Genomic DNA, 20,888 nt, shown 5'->3' on the forward strand with positions numbered 1-20,888 from the left:
TACAGCTTGTACTGTAAATTAATGCAACATTTTTCTAGCCTGCCAAGTCACACACAGCCACACTAGGCATTGTCATACTCTCTGACTTTCCACCAATGAAAATAGGGACAACAAGCCTGTGAATGTGTAGGAGGCGTGGCCAAACCACCTCAGATGTGCGGTGTACTACAAGCATTTCACAGATGGAAAGCAGTGCATGGAGAGCATATCAATCCAAACTACCAGGGTAGATGAGCCAAGGCCATACCTTCCAACATGTCACAGATGAAAAAGGGATACTTGTAACAAGCAATTATCATAACAAGGATTACTGCCCATGCCCCTCCCCCACACACTATTACACATTAGGCTGAAGATAGGATTCCCCCTACAAAGGTTGTGCACTGTAGGGATATGTGAACAGGTTTGACATTGAACCTATTCGGTTCGATGGTCCAGTATCGAACTGAAGCCCACCCCCAGTTTGGTTCTGTGTTGGACTGAACCCCCCCTGACTGTGAGCACATGGTCACCAGGCAACGCAGAGGCCCATAGGGCATGCATGGCGGCCTCCAAAATGGGTGCTACGGTGGGAGTGAGGCCTGGAATGGGCTGAAGACTGCCCGAACAGGGTGATTTACAACATAATGGAGGCGAGGGGGAACCTCCAGAGACATCCTCCTGCGACCTCACAGTAGTCCCCCAGAGGGTGTAAGTACATTTTTTTAAAAATTAGAATCATGAACCCCTTGGATTGGACTGGACCTGGGGGGGGGGGGTTCCGAAGGGGTGCCGGACTGAACTGGCCCCGTCCGGATCGGGTCCAATTTGGACTCGAACTGGACCAGGCAAGCCAGTTTTGTACACACCCCTAGTGCACTGCATTGGGCTTTAGTGCTTTTTGTGCACCCATTTACATGCTGCGGCATGAGGCATCTACCCAGTTACTTGGAGATTTAATTTCTAGACTCTCTGGGGGGAGTTGAATCCTGAAGAATGACAATTTGTACAACTCAGAGGCGGGTGGGGAATTGAACAAGGCATCCCATAGAGCAGGGCTGCACAACTTTGCCCTTCCAGCTGTTTTTGAACCACAATTCCCATTGTAGAAGCCAGAGGAAGGCATTGTAGCACACAAGGACAAGGCAGTAGAGCAGAATCAGGAATACAAATGGTTTAATGAAACAGATCTTATGTACAGAGAGGAAAGTGCACCCTGCTTTCAGTGCTCTTGCGGCTGGTTGGTTGTTAGCCCCGCCTCTACTCCAGGACTGGACTAAAAGTAACTAAATTACCATTCACAAGTGGGCCTGGGTTAAGGAGTGGATTAACCAAAAACACCACACCCAAAATCCCCAGCCACAGTGGCTAACAGTCAGGGATTACAGGAATTGTAGTCCAACATCTGCAGGAGGGCCAAAGTTGTGAGGAAAAGATGGTGATTTATGTACTAGGGACAGATTCCAAAAACAGGGACTACCTCTTGTAAATTGGGGCAGTTACAAAATAAGCTCTTATAGTAAAAGAAAAGAGGAAAAACCAGGGGGGGACTCTAATTCTAAGGATCCCAGCAACAGATACTAGTGTACAAAACAGAGTGAGAACCACGTGTGTCTGAGCTGCAGCAGGCTTACCACCACTATTGTTTGTGGTGGCACAAAATCTTGTGGCCCAGCTTTCTGTTTCTTAGGCAAATATAAGCCCTTTACTGTGGCCTGTTGCAACTAAATTAAGGTTTTGCTTTTTAAAAGCAGCCTTTGAGGCTCTGAAGTGAAAGCAAGCATATGAGTGCAAACAGTATTTTTCTCAGTAAACTAGCAGGTTGGCTAGGCCAAATAAGATTTCAGTACCATTAGAAGTGAATCTGCACAGCCTGAGGGAACATAAATGACCTTTGTGTGATGCTGCTTTGTAAATCCATTTAGCTGATCATAGTAATTACATCAATGGAAGGTAATTGATTTCATGACCCATTTTTAATAAGCTCACTGTTAATATCTTCTTCCATAAGCGTCCATATGTATTTATATGTTGTCTGTCAGATGATTTGCCTACAGCTGCTGTCAAGCTAATTAGACAATAACGTTAAAATTCTCTCTTGCTCCATATATGTTATTGTGTCTCAATTATATATCACATTTGCTCCTGTGGGACCCCAGTAATTTCTCTGTTACAGATGGGGAACTGCAGCCAAGGCTACCAAGGCTGGGCCCACTGATTTCTTAGCTGAGCTGGGACCTGAATCTGGTTCTCTGTCTACTGAACCATCATGATTTTGGACACACAAGACTAAGGGTAAGCCATGTATGCGGCATCAAGATAATTCACCAACACTAGACCTATTCAAAGGGCCATGAGTAACTTCCATATTTAGCAGCATCTGATTAAATTAATTTGAATACCACTTCCTTGATCGCAGTGGATTCCCAACTACAATCTGAGGACAACTTGTGCTTCTCCTTCCTTAAAAAAAAAAAAAATTCTAAGCAGTTACCCTCTTGTGTGAAATCTTGCTAACTCTGAAAATTGTTATCCATTGACATTAACTGTATTTCCCTCTCTTTTTGTGTGTGTTTTGTTTTTTTGTTTAACCACATGGCTCCTTGTTTCTAAGTCTTTTCTTCATACCTTTTCCAATGTATCTCTGGTGCCCTTTGTAGGTTTTCCCAGCTGCATGGAAGCTGCTTATTCAAGAACAGCTCCTGTGAAGCAAGTAGGGCCAGAGGTGCACTTAGGTAATTTTGGAGCCTGGACCTAAAGGCCTTTGGAGCCCACCACCCACCGCTGGAGCCCCCCCCCCACTTCAAATTAAGCATCCTCCCCCTACACACACACACCGTGACGCATGGGGTATATTTATGCAAATATGCAGTAGCAGAAACACTTAACATCTTCCCATCCCACGTTTTTCTTTTTTCACTTCTCCCTCTGTCTCTAAAGAACCAGCACAGGTCATAATCACACCTGGCCACCCGGCACACTGCACACCAGCAGCGACCACACTACCTGGGGCAGTCTAAAGAGGATTTGGGGGGGCCCAGGGGGAGTGGAGGCCCTGGGCTTCAGCCAGGGGTCGAGCACCACTGAGCAGGACTGCATGAGAGGTTGGCATTGATGAACAACTGCCAAGTGATGACTGCTGACCCCAAGACCATTTCTGTGCCTATAGCCACAGGTACACCTAGGTAATTTTGGAGCCTGGACCTAAAGGCCATTGGAGGCCTCCGCTCCCCTGCAAATTAAGCATCATCATGCTCAGCTGGGCAGCCACACCATCTGGGACAGACTAGAGAGGATTTGGGGGGCCCCAGGGGCTGTGGAGGCCCTGGACTTAGGCCCAGACATCCAGGGGTAATAGCGCCTCTGCCTATAGCCTCCAAGTGGTGGTCGAGCAATTCTCTTGGGGCTTAGGAGAAGCTCGTAGAGGGCTGTTTGCTGAGGGAGCCTTGACACCTAGAGCTGGCCCTGACAACTAGAAAAATGTTCAAATGGCCCAACCACATGGGTGGGGCCCAAACACATATGGGTCTTTCCCACAGAATCAGCACAGTGCAGATTCTACAGAAAGGACTCGTGCAGTTGGACACACTGCCAATGTGGCTGGATCACTGAAGTTTTTCTCCAGCTCCACAAGGACTGCTCATGGCTAGGTAGCTCCTACAGGGCTATGAGAATATTTAAAGGGTACCTCTGTGACCATGAAGTCTAGATGTGTATGGTTTTAAAAAGGGCATCCAGCTTTATCTTGCCTCATTCCGTTGCCTTCCTTGCCCACCCCTCCCTCTTCCACTGTGGACTTGGCCCATGGCCTATTTTTGATACTGTTTGCAATGCTGTATTAAAGAAAACTTGTTGAACAATGAATACTCATTTTTTAAAAGATGAATGCCAATTTTAGCAGACTTTTTACACAAACACTTGGTGGGTGGGATTGTCAATTCCTTAGATTATTATATGCTTTAATATTGAGGGACATAACGTGGCATATCAGAATATAAGAGTTGGTGCTAAAATATAAAATAGAATGCTTCAAGAATGTGTTTGGTTGGGTACAGATGTGAAAAGGTCCCAGTTAAGAATGTGTTTTTCTCTCCATGACCAACTTACCTTGGTGACATGGGCATTCAGCAGGGGAGATGGGCAGTCCGCACCCCCACCCCCCAGATTCATGGCCAGATTAATCTGGAGGAGCAGCAGCTTTTATGTATATACTTTGTCCCCACCTGGGAAAACTCCTGCAGACATCCATGCTTGGTAATACAGTTGCACCCAATGTAGTCTTGCGCATTTTATTTCTTGTTTGACTTTAATGTATTTATTTAACTAGGTAAGCACTTGGGGTTCTGTGTGCCAGCAGGAATCCCTCTAAAGATAATAGAGAATGCAGAGGCTGCACAGAGGTCTGGAACCTTTGAACTGAAATGAGATTTGGAATCAAGCCCTTCTGCAATCCACTTCTACAAATTGGACTTGACCTTTTTTCCAGTAGTCTGATGTAGCCATAGACTCTATTTTTTTAAAAAATGGCTGATTTATGAACTGATAGATTTGTCTTATTTTCACAACTAGGTGATGCCTTCAATTGAGAGAACTAATATTGCATCCTCTGAAGCTGCCAGTGTCAATGAGGGAAAGGGAGGAGGCCATCTCCATCAAGCCCCCTCCTGAAAGGGTTCAGGAGGCCAGCTGTGTCCAGGAAGCAGGAAACTGTGAGGCAGGAACAGCCAAATCAACCACTGAAATAGGTGAGGGAGGAGGGCGATCCATCAAGTCCCCTGCTGTGAGGAGTGACTAGCCAGACTGTCCTCACCCCATATGATAACTAAGTATGTGAACATGAAAAAAATCACATACTCTCCTTTCTTTCTCCAGTTGGTCTTCACTTCCATTTCCTTTCCTTTCTCTGTTGTCTCCCTTATGTCAGCTTTAGATTGTCTCCCCACTGGGACAAGAACCTGTCTTTTCTTTGTTTGTAAAGTGCCATGGATATAAATAGAATGACTAAAAATAAATAATATAATATAATATAATATAATATAATATAATATAATATAATATAATATGTTCAGCTCAGATTTTGTCCTTTTGAGAGTCCCTACAGTTTTGGAGAGCAAATTGGTAACATCAGTAGTTTGGAACAAATCAGAATTTTCTGTTTAATTATACATCCCTTTCAGTCTGTGATCATGGGACCTTAAATATGTTTGGAGTTTGCTATTGTAAGAGGATACATTTAAGTTCTGCTAGAATACAGACATAATTCAAGCGCCTTTGCTCAACAATAAGGAAAAGAGACGGAGAAGCCAAATGAGACGCTTTTAATTCCTTCTGTGTGCAATTATGCACTCAAAATTATTCCATAGAGTCAGGTATTGTTAACATAGCTAATTAAACATATTTTCTCGTTGCAATTACTTATCACCAACACTGTCCATGCTAGGTGAGTGCATTTGTTTTTAGAACATAAGAATTGCCTTGCCTGGCTGGTTCAGACCAAGTTCCATAAAGTCCATCAATCTCTTTTAATCAAGAGCCAGATATTCCAGGAGCTCCCAAGCTGAGAATGAAGGCAGGAGCCTTTCCCTTATGTTTGTCCCAAGCATTTGGCACAAAGGTACGCTGCTTCTGTACATAGAGGTTACATTTAGCTGACATAGCTAATAGCTGTTGATAGACTGGTTTTCCACAAATATGCTTATTCTGCTTTCCAAACCATGGAAGGTAGTGGCCATCATCACATCTTACGATAATGAATGCCATGTTAATATAATGCATTGTGTGAAATAGCACTTCCTTTTCTCTGTTCTGTGCTACTGCCACTTGTAACAAATAAATACACCATTCTAATTAGGGTTGTGGGTTGTTGTTGTTTTTTTACCCAGTGTGTCTTTCTCCAGCCAAAGAGATTATGATGTTGTGTGTTAAATCTCATTAGGCACATTAATCTATTTTAGACTAATATCTTCTGAAATACCCACCACTCTAATTGAGCCAAGTTGTACAGCTGAGGTCTCACTTTCTGTTTGACTAGCGGTTTTGAGGAAGTCCTACTAATACATTTTGCCTTTTGTTAATGAGGGATTTAGACTCTGTGCTTCCACACTTGCCATTTCTTGCTATGATTAATGTCATTCATTTCCAAGAATCCAGACAACCTTCCCTCCCAAGCAATGGTAGACCTTTGTATTCTTCTGGCCAAGTTCCTGGCTAGCACTGAGAGGGGAACAGGATAGTGGTTGAAGGACACACGATGCAGCCACCTCACTGAAGCTAAGCAGATCCTGGTGTGGTCAGTGCCTGATAGGAGACCCACATATGCCACCTTTGGGGAGAGGACCATAGCTCAGTGGCAGAGCATCTGCTTTGCATGCAGGAAGTCCCAGGTTCACTCCCTGGCATCTCCAAGATAGGGCTGAGAGAGATTCCTGCCTGAAACCTTAGAGAAGCCACTGTTAGTCTGGGTAAACAATACTAAGCAAGATGGGCACATGGCCTGACTCGCTGTAAAGCAGCTTCCCAGATAATGTCTTCAGTAGGACCCCAGCTTAATGGTGATGCCATCACCAATGCCCTCCTCTCTGCCTTCCCTTCCAGCACCTATCAGGGGATGGACTCCATGGATTTGCATTTCCTGCCCAGTCTAATAGCACGGTGGCGTCTGTCTTTGTTTCCTGCACAGATCCTTACAGGCTTGTTTTGCTTTTCAGCCCACCCCAGGTCTTACTTTTAGGAGATAACAGCTGTTACATCCCCTCCTCCTCCAGAGGGCTCTGGCTTCCTCCCTTTCTGTTTGGATGTATCAACTGAGGGCTTTTGGATTTCAACAAGTTTTAAGTGTCTAACGATCTGCTGTTTTTATGGAGGTTTATGGACTGCTGCTCTTAAACTGATGTTTAAGAGCTGCTATTTCTGTGTGCATGTATTGTTCCATTTTTAATATTTGTGATTTTGATTGTATTGCTTTAACTCTCTGTAAACTGCTTTGGGTTTTCAGAAAAGGATACAAACACCACCGCTACTTCCTGGATGGAGGGAGGAGGGCTTCCAGCTGACCAAAAAAAAAACACCAGTAGGATTTTTTGTTTGTGCATTATCTGTTCTTGCACATTAACAATTGCCACAGAAGCTGGTTGGCACTAGTTCAGAGTTAGCAAAATTACTTATTTACTGTAAATTGGAAGACCTTTCACTGACTGTGGCATCTTATATAACCAACAATAACATGATGTGATTGCTTTAATGCTATATGGACATTTCAGTTTCAGTTTATCCTGCTAGTAGGAAATACGCTACCCTCGATACTTGTCCCCAGCATCTATATAATCGTAGCCAAATAATAGCTAATCCTGAAGTGTGCTGTATGAGCCAATGATGTCAATAGACATCAAAACATACTATCAGCAAAAGCCAGCATGGTGTAGTGGCTAGAGTGCTGGACTAGGACCGGGGAGACCCGAGTTCAAATCCCCATTCAGCCATGAAACTACCTGGGTGACTCTGGGCCAGTCACTTCTCTCTCAGCCTAACCTACTTCACAGGGTTGTTGTTGTGAGGAGAAACCTAAGTATGTAGTACACCACTCTGGACTACTTGGAGGAAGAGCGGGATATAAAATGTTAAAATAAAATAAATAAATAAATAAATAAATAAGAGCATCATCAAACATACTGTAGGCCCCAGTCAAGACCTTAGGCAGTGTTTATTTTAAAGATCTACTAAATAAAAAATGTTTGTAACACAGACCCTTTTTTGAGAGGTAGGCAAGTGCCTTGGGCCTCCTACATGAAGGTGACCCTATCAACATTGACAAATGTATGTTGCAGTGCTTGAAATGTGCAGATGCTTTTTCTTGAAGACAGTTAATAGTGGCCTGAGAATATGTCCCCGATAACTGGGCAAAGAGGCACCTTTTTAACATGGTGATTCTCTTTATTTAGCAGGAGGAGAGTAACTGACCCTATACACCCCCAGCACAGTATTGCTGGTGCCTACCTTATGTTTCTTTTTAGATTGTGAGCCCTTTGGGGACATGGGGACATCTTATTTATTTATTATTTCTCTATGTAAACCACTTTAGAAACTGTTGTTGAAAAGCGGTATATACAGTAAATATTTGTTGTTATTAACCCACCACTAGGAGTAGTTCCAGTATTTTGTCCCTCATTTCATTTACTGAGCCATTGACTCCACTGGAGGGAGTCTTATGACTCTTATGGCCATTTTGTTTGACCCTCACATATAATCAATATTTAGCTCATTAATTCTTTGGGCCAGCCCTGAAGACTTAATTTCAGTGGTGGGAGTGGGGTTCTACAGATTATACAGCTGATTCAGTCAGAGCTCCAAATTAGGTGGATTTTAGCAAAGCTGAATATCAAGCTCACTTAGCCCAAGAAAACAAACATGGACTTATTGTATACAGAGCACTGAGCTGTTTGCCCTTCTCAATTCTATCCCAAACAATATACAGAATCTGATAAAGAATCCAATTTATGTCTCCCTCTCCACTAAGTTTCTAGTTTCCATGGTTATCAAAAGTATGTAATGACCCTGATGTTCTGGGCATTTCCATACCGAGAAGGAAGCAAGCTTGCTTTCAATTGAAATTCCAATTGTATTTTGTCATCTGGAGAAATTGTGTCACAGGGTGCAAAATTAAGTATCACAGAGTGGACACAGAATGAGAGAGGCGCAGTGATGGGTCATGAAGTGTGCCATATTAGAAAGCTATTGATTGCCTTTAGATGGCAGTTGAGAGGGATTTTGCCACAATACAGCAATGGATTCTACAAACCATTGCTCATGTGGCAACGTTCATATTACATCGATAAGTGATTACAGCCTTCTAAACGAGGGGTGTAGCAAGGTTGGAGTGGGCCCAGAGACAAGATTTTAAAATGTGCTCCTCCTCACTGAAGCTCAGCTCATGAAGTAAAGAAATCTTAAATGAGACTGAATAGTGGTAACAAAAAGCATAGTGTATGTGTGTATCTATCTATCTATCTATCTCCCCTATGTGCCACAATAGAACATCATCCTAAATTATTTTTGAAAAGGTTTTGTAAATTGTGGACACTGCAAGTCATTTAATGGTACTAGAGAAAGACATGCTGTTGTGGTAGCTCCAGGTCAACACTCACAGCAATTCCAGAGGATGAATACAACTGAAGGAAGCCCGGACGGGTGCACGGCTGGGGGGGGGGGTCAGTCATGTGACTTGCCTCTCCAGCAGTGGGCCCCCAGACAACTGTCTCCCCTTGCCCTATTACAGTTACACCCGTTCTAAACAAAACTATTTTAAAATCAGCCTATTTAAGAACATAAGAATCGCCTTGCTAGACCAGACCAAGACTGATCTAATGCAGCATTCTTCTGGGCACTCATAAGCAGGCCTTCCTTAGCTCTTTACCCTCAGTGTCTAGTATTTATACTGCCTTTGAACATGGAGGTCCCTTGGTCATATAACCCAGCCCTTCTCGCAGATCTGTCACATAAGAACATAAAGTGTGGTCGGAGCACTCATCTCTTTGTCTAGATAAGCTCTTGGTGACTGGGGTTCATCTGATAATAATATGAAATTCCTTGTCCTAGAACACTGGAACAGGACAAGGGGGGGAAATGTGGATTAGATGAACAGATTTGAACTGGTGACCAATAATCTAGCTTCACTACAGAGAAATAATGCTAACATTCCAGGTCACTCAATGAACCTGAAGAGTCATAGGCTTCATGCATAAGAACATAGGAAGCTGCCATATACTGAGTCAGACCATTGGTCCATCTAGCTCAGTATTGTCTACACCAGGGGTGGGGAACCTTGGCCCTCCAGCTGTTGTTGAACTACAACTCTCATCATCCCCAGCCATTGTGGCTGGGGATGGTGGGGGTTGTAGTTCAAAAACAGCTGGAGGGCCAAGGTTCCCCACCCCTGGTCTACACAGACTGGCAGCGGCTTCTCCAAGGCTGCAGGCAGGAATCTCTCTCAGCCCTCTCTTGGAGAAACCAGGGAAGGAACTTGGAACTTTCTGCATGCAAGCATGCAGATGCTCTTCTCAGACAAAAATACTTCTTCATAATTAACTTACAGAATTCACAATCTCAAGATGTGGCAATGACAAGAGCATTTAAAAAGAAGTAGACACATTCAGAAAGCTGAAAGGAAGTTCCATGTTCACAGGTAATATACCTCAGACACTAGGCACTGAAGGCATCCAATAGGGGAAGGTAGTCACCCGCGTGTCCTCCTTGTGAGTTTGAAGAGGCAGCTAGCAGTCTGCTGCTAGAAACAATGCTGGATTTAGATATCTTTCCTGCAGCAGAAGCTATTAACCCCACATCTGCTGGACTAGGCACCCCCTTAGGGAGCTGTATGGTAGATTCTGCTATTGCAAGAATCCTTTACATGCCAGAGAGAGTGCAGAGCAATGGATGCTCTTATTACTCCCCAGTCCAAAGCCCTTTTTCAAAGTACATTAAGTAGCCAATGCTATTTATAGGGGAAAACTTACACCACCAGCCACAAAGCCACTAAAGAGAGAAAGCAAGTGTAGACTCGCTGTTTTATAATTAAAGATTAATTTCACTTTTAGGATTAAACCCACCTCTCCCGCCCCCACCCCAGTGTTAAGAACTCAAGTTTTAGAAGGGCACAGTGCAAGGGCAATCAAACAAATGTACACGTGAGCCTTTGCAGAAGTTAGACCCCAATACATGAAGTCTTGAGCACTGCATACATGTTGAATGGAATTATGCTTTATATTTTTTTAGGATTGAATAAGATCATATTTCATTCTCCTAGTGATACAAGAAATGCCTTGCCAATACTAAATCTGACAGCAATCCTAAACATACTTACTAAGCCCCATTTAGAACAATGAGGTTTACTTCTGAGTAAATATGCACAAGATTGCACTGCACAACTCATTTCCTTTTCTGAACAAATCTCTTGGTCGCAGTTTGATAAATACATAAATAAAACGTTGACTATTATAGTGCATTCAGTGTACTTCTACTCTGAAATAATTTGCCAGATATAATTAGATGTGAAATTTGAACAAGTATGAGAATGCCAAGCTGTTTGTGGTTCCTGCATTTTAAGATGTTTGTGCAATATATTAAATACCTCTCAGACAGCACATGCTATCTACCATGTTAGTTACATCGACCAGAGGAAAATATTTATTTTTGTTACCCTCCATATTCTTGGCTTAGAATGGGGTGACCTTAAAATTTTCAAACAAGCTGAGTAGCAAGAACATTGAAACTTCTGGCTGCTTTTAAGTTTCCCCTTAATTAAAAGAAACAAGTGACTACCAAAAGGGCCTCATTCTTTACCTCCTCATATCCTTTTTGAGTTTCTTCCATTAGAAAATGGTTACTGAAGCACTAATTTATTCACAAGTGTTTAGTTGTGAGCATCTCTTACATGTGCTGGAAGTATATGCCTTTGCTAAGGAGTGTTTGTCACCATTTTTGCAAGGCTGTATTTATACCATGTTTTCAGAATCTTGTCCAAAGGCGACAAGCAAAGTCAGGAAGAATTTATCGCCTGTGCTTCTTTAAAAATTAAATATACATGTATTTCTGAAAGTTGATGTCACACCTAAGAGGCTGGGCTAGAGATCAGGAAGATCCTGGTTCAAACCTTGTGTCTGTCACAGACTCCCAAAGCGGCTTTGGTGAGTCAGTCAGTCTAATATCAGCAATATGGAAATGGATAATTCTGATCTACAGGACTGTTATAAGGATGATACCATATAAATGAATGCAAAATGTTTTCAATACTCAAGAGAACAGTGTAAATTACTTAAAACTCATTTGTTTATACAGCTGAAGGATGCATTCAGGAAGCGGTGGCAGTGGCTGCACTGTCCACTCTCTTATGGGCTCCTAAGCACAAACATGCTTGAAGTCACGTGAGCTGGGATAGCTAGTTTGTTGCTAAGAAACAGCTGCTGCTACTTCAGCTCTGTGGGATGGCTGTTGATCATTCACCAGCAAGCTCAGGCTGCTGCACTATAAGAAACAGAACAGGGAGCATAGAATTTACTTGGAGGAATGAACTGCCTTTTATAAAACGGTACTAAGAGAGGGAACAAGATTAGCGACACCCATCAACTCTCTTCTGGTGTTACTCACAATCTGCATTCAGTTTACTAAAACACACTTATATGGTTTATAAAAAGGCAAATATTTAAATCTTTTACTGTTGAGACGTGTTAACTAACACAGTATTTTTGTTTAAAATGAAGGGTTTTATCAGATTAGATTCCTCTGAAAGGCAAAAGGGGAAAGTAACAATTATCTTCAAGCCATAGCTTCTAAATCAACATTTTATGCTTTATTGGAAGTTGAGAAGTGCAATAGTTAAATATACTGACATTTTACAATTTTCTCCCCTGACTCACCCCCAAGAACATGCACAGGAACATATGCATACTACTATACAGATCATATGCAAAAAAAAATCCATAGTGAGAAACCATTTTGAAGTTTGCTCTTGTGGATAGTATCCTGGAGTGTTGTTGTTTTTTTCTGACCCTGCAGGAAACAGAACTATAATGAACACATGGAGTTTGACTTCAAGTTATTCAGCTCCAAGGCAATTCTCAAGACATAAACAGCATCAGCCAGCCAGTTTTCTGAACAGCTGTGTAGGTGCAAATCTTATTCATGTAGCATCAAAAATAAAATAAAAAACCTACCCTAAACTTGTTCAGTTCATCCTTTTGAATGCACTCTGTACAACTTAATGAGCAGTTACAGTTCCTATTTTACAAAGTAATTACACTAAATACACAAATATACATTAAGCAAATAAACCTTCATTTTAACGATCCTATGTCACAGCAATGTGTCACCTACCTGCTCTCTTCCTAGAAATACAGTTTTTGCACCCATACTTGGCTACAGAAAACAATGAGTGCATATCTGCATTTTAAGGTGGCAGGTGTCAAGAGCCAAAATTTACTTTCCCCCATGTTTCCTCTAAGGTCCTTTCTATCAGTCATTGTTTTGGCTTCTTGGTGGAATGCTGGAGAGTGGGTCTTCATTCCCATCACTCCAGCCTACGCCTTCATGTTTCCATGCTCAATAGCACGCGCATTCACTGCGGCACTATATGGAAGGAAGATCTTAAGGAAAAAAAGCTTCAGGCACACAGATCCATGTCTTAGCAGCCACCTGCAAAAGCTGCTCAAGTCTCCAGTGCATTTGTGCTAAATCCCTGAACATTTGTGAGTCCCTCCCCCCAACTGAAAAATATTAAAAGGAGACTTCAACTCTCCCACTCACAATGAACAGCTTAATACTGGAAACGAAAACATTCTGTGACTATGTATGCAGGGCACAGAAGAGTCTTCATGACTGGCTGGTAGCATGCAATACGGAGTGCGCTACACTGGATACTCGGCAGTCCTGCCTCAGAAAGTCCAGAGCACTTATGCCCAAGACATTTGCAAACTATGCTGAAGATCCTGATCCTTGTGATGCTGGCTGGGAAGGCTGAGTTGTCCCTTGTGGCTGGGAGGATGGAGGTGAAGGACTCGTCTGCAACTGTGCTTGGAACTGGGCTAGCTGCTCTGGGCTAGCCAGCGTTTTCAGGAGGGTGTTTTCCTGTTCCAGCTGGCTGTTCTTCTCAATTAGCTCTTTGATCTGCTCTTTGAGGACCTCCACTTCCTCTCTTACAGCATACATTAAATGGCTCTTTACTAGATCCTGGGGGAAAAGAAGAAAAAAGTCAAGATTTCAGGAAGAAGCAGCACACTGAGGCCATGTGGGAGTGGCAAGCAGTTCCAAATTCTCATGTCAGAACACATGAACACACCCTGAACATAGCTGGTGATTTCCATCTATATTCTATCTGCCAACTCTTACAATTGAATATTCAAGGCATTTATGCCAGCTCCTGTCCCCCACTCGGCAATCTAAACCAAGTGGTTAAGAATATTTTTTAAAATAAGAATCAAACATCTTCATTTGCACTGTTCTAGGGGATGGATGATTAGGAAAGGCAACTATTGCAAGTCTTGTGGGATACAGACTAGAGCTGAAAATATGGTGTCAATCATGTTTAACTGACCAATTCAGCAGCATGCACAAAATGTTTCGAAGGCAGCGGTGGGGAGCCTGTATTTCCTGGGCCACCACTGCTCAGAGCCTATTTTGTGTATTTTTGTGTAATTATATCCCACCCCCCTTATTTTAAGATGACTCTTTTGTTTACATTTGATCAGAAGTGAGTCCAGCTGAAGGGGAAAATAGTCTGTGGTATGTGTGGCATTTGTAGGGGAGAATCAAGAGCACAGGCATCACTCCTGCCCTTCCTCTATCTTCCTGACCCCATATCCATCATCACCCCTACCCCCATTTTCCTTCTTCTATTGTCTCCCTTTGTCAGTACCTACATTGCAAGCCCCTGGGGTGGGGGCCTGGCACTAAAGAATGAAAGGGCATGTACAAGGATGGCACTATATAAATTAACAACCACCGTCTCAGTAAATGTGGACCTGGGGTCACAGGCATGCTGAGATAGTATCTTGTTTGGACCTAAGGGGGAAGTGGTGTACATAGGAATGCCAAACACTATTTGCCCCAACCAGATGGATAAGAATGCATACCTGAATGGGCTGAACTCTCCTGTCTACCAGGAGCATTTCCAGACGGGGCTTTCAGCTCGCTTCTCCTCCAGAATGGAGGATGTGCATTCATCTATTGGCCAAATTGACCTCACAGTCCCTGCAAGCTACTGGGGAGCATTCCACACCCAATTCAGGTTTTTCATTAGGCATTTGGACGGCAGCCCCGACTTATGTCGGGGTAAAAAAAAATCCATTGTTTGTGACTCTTTTTTGGGGGGGGAAATTCGAACTCGCAGTAAAGCCTGCTGTCTGAAAATGCTCCAGGTGAAGGACAAGAGCTCACTGTGGGAAGGCAACCTGACTTTGCATGTGCAAATCAAGCGCAAGTCAATCATTCAGTTTAACCGCCTTAACCTTACACGACTTGTCTCCAAAGGTTCACATTGTTTTTGCAGTATCATGGGGGTGGAGAAAGGCTAAAGAAGTGATCCCTTATAACCACAGGGAAAGTCAGATACATTTTCTGCTACTAAGTAACAGAGCAAGGGATACAAAAGAAGCACGGCCTTTAAGGCTGCCTTTTTCACTGGGTTGGGGGAGGCATCAGGTAAGCTTCCCCGCTGTGCTTTCACACACCATTCAAAGTAGGCCTGTATCTTCCACCCATTGCATTTCTCTTTCTTCTGATGGCGACTCATTCCATGCTCAGGCTTTGCAGTTCCCTGCATGAGGCAGTAGCCACCGGTGTCGCTGCTGAGGAGAAGAGCCCTGCTGGTACTCCATAGGAGTTCTGCTCAGGGCTGATTCAGATGGGCCAAGTAGGCGGACTGCATCCCCCAGCGCTCTGGCAGCAGCTCCACTGTATCATCCATCCATGCAACAATCCTGCCTGCGCTCATCTCCCCTCCCCTCCCCCGGCTTCCCAGACCCCGCCTCCTTGGAGCACCGGCTGCAGCTAGTTTGTTCTTAGAGGGCAAGGTTGGTTGCCGCATTTCCCTCCCCACCCACCCTCGGTGACGTCAGGCGGACCAGGGAAGACCGCCCCCGATGCTGAGCCTCAGCCAATCAACGTGCCACGCTATTTATAGCCGGGAGTTCTAGTTCAGAGTTTGCCTAGCAACAGAGGAGGAGAGGGAGAAGATGTGGATCCCGTGAGAACAGCTCCACGCAGCTCTCCAGCAACAAAAGCGAACAAGCCAAAACGGAAACCGAGCGCAGGGGGGAAGCGGGGGGAGATAATCTAGGATTTCTGAGGCAAGAGGGCACAAGAAAGATGGGTGCCTTCTGCCCGAATCCAGCCCTGCCAATCCTCATTCCTGCATCCCCTTTTCTTTCAGGGGGAAAAAGGATGTGCCCAACAATTGAGCTTCTTCCTCTTCTCCCCACCCCCATTTTAAAAGAGAATTCGTTTCCTAGCCTGCCTCCCTTCTCCCCAAAATATCAGGCTCAAATACTATTTCTTAAATAACATTAACACTAATACCGACAGCAATAGGTAGGGAGCCCCAGGGTAGAGACCGACCGCCGTTTTGCACGGGAAGGAAAGGGAGTGGGCGATAAGCTCCTTAGATTCCTCGCCTTTGAGCAATGAACAGAGGAAGCGCCCCCGAAGTAGCAGCAGCAGCAGCAGCAGCACGCAGTCGCCATCCCCTCCCTCCCCCCACCCCCCCGCCCGCAGCCACATTCCTGGGACGGGAAGGTGCACATACCATGGCTTGCTCGATTTTGTTGTCTATCGCTACGACGCTCGCACCAGAGGAGCTGCAAGACACAAACAAGGGGTGGGGGGAAATACAGAACACATTAGCAGCAGCTATTAAAGGGGGCGCACTGCCACCAAAGGCAGCTGCAACACACACACTCCAACCGCCGCCGCCACCCCCCTCCCCCCCCCTCAATAAACCAGGAAGATGGCAGCGGAATTACATAATGCGGGGGACTGCAGCGATCGCGCCCAGAGATGTCAGACTAGAAATCCTGCCCGCCCTACGGACAAAGGAAGCGGCCACCTGCACCGCTGCAAAGATGCCCCCAACACGGCGGCTGGGGGCGGGGGGCGATCCACACACCCCCCAAATCGCAGCCAGCGTCTCCAAAAGCAGAAGTCGCCGATCGGTCTGTATTTACCTACTGTCGAGCCTCAGGGCAGAGCTGTCGGTGCCCAGCAGAGATGACAAGAAGGAAACTGAGAAGTGCCTGAGCTGGTAGACTCCTAGATCCATTGCCACCTGCCTCCTACACCATTGGGCAGTCATGCAATAGCAGAAAGGGGTGGAAAAACAACAACAGAAGGGCAGAGAAAGCCTTGGAGGGGCTTATGACCGCCGCGATCGAGCAAAAAGGGGGCTGGTGGACTAATGGACAGGGAGCTGGGAAGATGCTGCTGCGCAAAAGCGATCTCCTCCTCCTCCTCAGTAGCCACAGCTTCCCCGCCTGCTCAGCCGATGGAAAACCTGGCAGGGGCTTCAGCCTTATTGCATAATACATGCAAAAAGAGACAGCATCCATTGGCTGCTGGGCTGCTCAGACACGCCCCCCTCGCCTGACTGCCTCGGCAGCAGCAGCAGCAACCCTACTCAAACCATCAAAAGCCAGTTTGGGCAGGAGCCAAGCCGGTGCGTAAGAACGTCAGAGCCTGAAATCTAATCTGTACAGATAAGGGACCCACACCACCCCTGCTAGCGGCGTCGTCTTCGCCCCTCAAAAAGGGGCGTCTCCAAGATTGCGCTCTCCCTCCTAGACACACGTAACTACGTGTGCTGTGGAAACCCAAAACAAAATAAAAAAACCGACACGCGAAAAATTTGGGGTGCGAAAAATTACGGGGAACGAGATTTTTAAGGTGACAGCGAGAGAAATTACGCTAGGAGCCCGATATGGTTCCTCCAGCCACTCCACTAGCGCCACCTAACGGCACAAAGAGGGGGAAGATCCACAGGAAAAAGGAAGCCAACAATGCTAGGAGGAAACAGACACACCAGCAAGCAAGCCCTTTCTTAGCAGGGATAATTCATGCATGGGGAAATGCTTTCCTAACAAGCAGAAGGTTGTCGGTTCGCATCCCTGCCGGTATGTTTCCCAGAATATGGGAAGCACCTATATCGGGCAGCAGCGATATCGGAAGATGCTGAAAGGGATCATCTCATACTGTGTGGGAGGAAGCAATGGTAAACCCCTCCTGCATTCTACCAAAAGAAAACCACAGGGCTCTGTGGGTGCCAGGAGTCGAAATCAACTTGATGGCACACTTTACCTTTAATGAGAACTAAGGAAAGCTCCTGTTACACTAAATCTGTCCATTTAAGTGCCAAGAGACCCATTCATAGGAAAGCAGTTGGCACTGCTCTCCTGACAGCAGGGGTCTCACAAGGTTCAAATGGACCCTGGGGCTAGAAATTAAGATGGGCCCCTGTGCCCCCTGCCAACTTCTCCCCCACCATGTCTTTGTTGCAGAAGAACTATACGGACATGGTGAAAAACAAAAGATCCTTGGCATGCCCTCTCTCTTGCTCCTCTGCATACATCACATCACGCACTCCCATACTGCTCAGGAGCCAGCAGCTTGCAGTGAGGGAGGCAGGCAGGAGAGGAGCATGAGGAGCGGGCCTCTTTCCCAGCTAGCAGCCTCCCCATTGGCCCAGGGACATTTGCCCCCCAGCGCCCCCCTTCAGTTATAGCTCTCCTCCTGCTTGACAGGGTTTAGAACCTTTGCTTTGTGTTCTTTGGTTTCTGGTTCACCGCAGCACTGTGCAACCATTTGTAATATGCACTGCTCTTGAACGATCAAGCCACTTTGAAACACATCTCTTTGCCCAGTCAACAGGGGATATTGACTTGATGTTGTCAAGGCAGAAATATATAAAAATGCAACAACAACAAAAGAGAATTATCTCTTAATTACATTACTCTTAATACATGGAACATGTCTTTTCTTCAAGGAACTCCAGGGGTCCAGCCGTGGGAGTGGTCTGGAGGGCCGCCACCACTATCCACTTTAATCTATTCAAGTCTCTCAGCAGAAACATATTCCATTCATAGGTTAAGTGCCACAACTTACAGGGATGCTTGAAACCATGTAGCTGCTGTCCCCACCCAACCCCACCCCACCCCCACCCCAGCTCGTTCTCTGCACTTTAGCTTGGGAAAACCTATTTTATACTTCATAAATTCTTGGAGAGATTCAGTCAAAAAGCAATTAATGGGGGATAGGGAAGAGAAAGAATAAAGTGCCAAAAGAATACACCACAGCTTGAGAGCTCATTTTTACATGTACGAAAATAATTTAGGAAATACTGCTACTATTTTTAAAATTTTAAGTTATTTATCTTAAAATTTGAAAAATAAGAATTCTAGCAGTTATACAGCAGATAAACCTCTGAATCTGATCATTCACAATAGGCCCATTTTCTGTTTAGGCAAACGTTTGAACCTAAATAAGATCTCCCTGGGACTCTTTCTGCAACTGCATAATACCTTTAACACCACAATTTACCAGGCAGAGAACACCATGTCCAAAGCAAAGCATTTCCTGTGGTGTGACAAGTTTTAAGGAATCTTTTAGGAGGAGTTGTCACAGAAGCTCTCCAAGAAAGCCAAGGAATAATCGTATTATGTTTAACTTCAGTGCTAGTATGCGGTCATCATCCTTCTTAAGGAGCTTATTTTAGCTTCCTTATTCTACTCTTCAAACAGTGCTCCCATCGGAAAGGTATAACTAAAATAAGTTGTTCCCAAGAAAATGAAACAAAACCCACTCAAACAGAGCCATTGCTTGCTGTAGTGGGTCCTCTTCTTAGAAGAGTACAATTCTAAAATCATTTCCCTCCGTACCCATTCTAGTCAGACAAATCAGCTAGATATTAAACTGAAAATGCTGGATGTTTATAGCACTTCTGTTAGAAGAATTTTATTAGAATAGCCTAGATTTGAAGCTTTTTCTTCAGTTGTACCACTCCAACACCTTTCAAACGTTTTAAAAGGCCATACTTTTTTTTTTAATCCATTTTTTTAAAAAAATGTTTTACTAACCACATCTCTCATCCAATTTCTGTCTAGGTTTTCCAAACTAAGTTACCAAATTAAAAGTGCACTCCCACAAGGCAAGCTGGCCAATCACTGATACTTCTGATGTCTGTGAAGTGATTGAAGTTCTATTACATCATTGCTGAACATCCGCAGAACAAGAACTGACCAAGACCATTGTATACTTTGGTGATACAAGTACAATTTGGCTATGTGAAAGTCCTTGAAGACTGCAGTCTTATGTATGCTTGCTTGGGAATAAGCCCCAATTCATTCAGTGGGACTTACCTCAGATTCTACATGTGCTATAAATGTTCTAGTGTTGAGCGCGACCATTCAGAACTTTAAGATCCATTACTGATGACCCAAATTGTGGACTGGGAGTCACCAATGGGTTACAGAACCTTTACAAGTGGGCCTCCACTTTTGTCATGGGTGGCAAAAAGAGAGGGGGAAGGGTTTAGGAAGGGGTGCATTACAAATCAGCAGGACAAATGGATATAGATGGGGTCCTAGATGGGTTTAACAGAAATCCAATATCATTTGCAGAGATGCACTGTATTAAGAAGGTACCAGCTATGTGAGTGAAGAGGCTTCTGCAGAGGAGGCTCATCCATGATTGCTCAGTTGACACTACAGATCCGGCAGTGGAAGATTCTTTTGCCTCTTTCCAAGTACTATTCAAAGCCAATGTCTCAACTGCTTGTGATTCCTGAGCAATTCCCAATCCTCATTTTAGCATTCCGGCATCAGATTTCAAGAGCCAAGGCAGTCTAATAGGTAGGGTGCTTGAATTTGCAATCTGTGGGTGAGTGGGTTTACATCACTATTCACCTGCTTGGCAGCCTTGTGAAAGTCACAGCTGCCTCAGTTCTCCATCTGCAGAGTGGCAATTTATCTCACAGAGTTGTGAATGCGGTTAGTTATAGGCTGCAGCCTCCACATACATTGCCGGTTTGGAAAGATGTAAAGCCCAGCCAGCCACTTTTCAAGGTACAGTGAACATTTGGGAGAAGTGGAAAACTGAAAGATATGTTCCCACAGGCTGTATGCCTAGGCTAACCTCTCCCATAACTACAGCCGCAATCAGAAAGAGCACATGGATGGAGAAATATGGTATGCTTCAATCTGCCAACCACTTATCTAAACCCAGCTTGAATTCTTGCTTGTTAAGGCTGCTCTTGGAAGTGTTATCACTAAACCTTCAAGCAGTCAGGAAGGGAAGTAGTATACAAGTCAGCAGTCTTGCTGAAAACACACACAAGATGTGTTGTATCGTGCAGCAGAGCGTTCTAGCCTCTTGCAGAA

The 20,888-nt window shown here is 44.5% G+C and overlaps 1 protein-coding gene across 3 annotated transcripts in view; it reads right to left on the reverse strand.

Annotated features, from left to right (window-relative positions):
• Positions 1–12,297: 12,297 nt before the first annotated feature.
• TSC22D1 (TSC22 domain family member 1) overlaps positions 12,298–20,888 on the reverse strand; it is an 87,067-nt gene continuing 78,476 nt past the window's right edge. For 2 of the 3 annotated variants that reach the window (XM_053310785.1, XM_053310789.1), the window contains exons 2-3: positions 16,268–16,319; positions 12,298–13,695 (exon numbers count right to left, since the gene is read on the reverse strand). In XM_053310785.1, the coding sequence (XP_053166760.1) occupies positions 13,441–13,695; positions 16,268–16,319 (307 nt within the window). In that variant the 3' untranslated portion in view covers positions 12,298–13,440. Of the gene's footprint in view, positions 13,696–16,267; positions 16,320–16,685; positions 17,214–20,888 lie in introns of those variants that run through there. The other variant, XM_053310788.1, reaches the window with a different exon arrangement.

This window comes from Hemicordylus capensis, chromosome 3 (genome assembly GCF_027244095.1).
Source record: "Hemicordylus capensis ecotype Gifberg chromosome 3, rHemCap1.1.pri, whole genome shotgun sequence".
NCBI lineage: Eukaryota > Metazoa > Chordata > Lepidosauria > Squamata > Cordylidae > Hemicordylus > Hemicordylus capensis.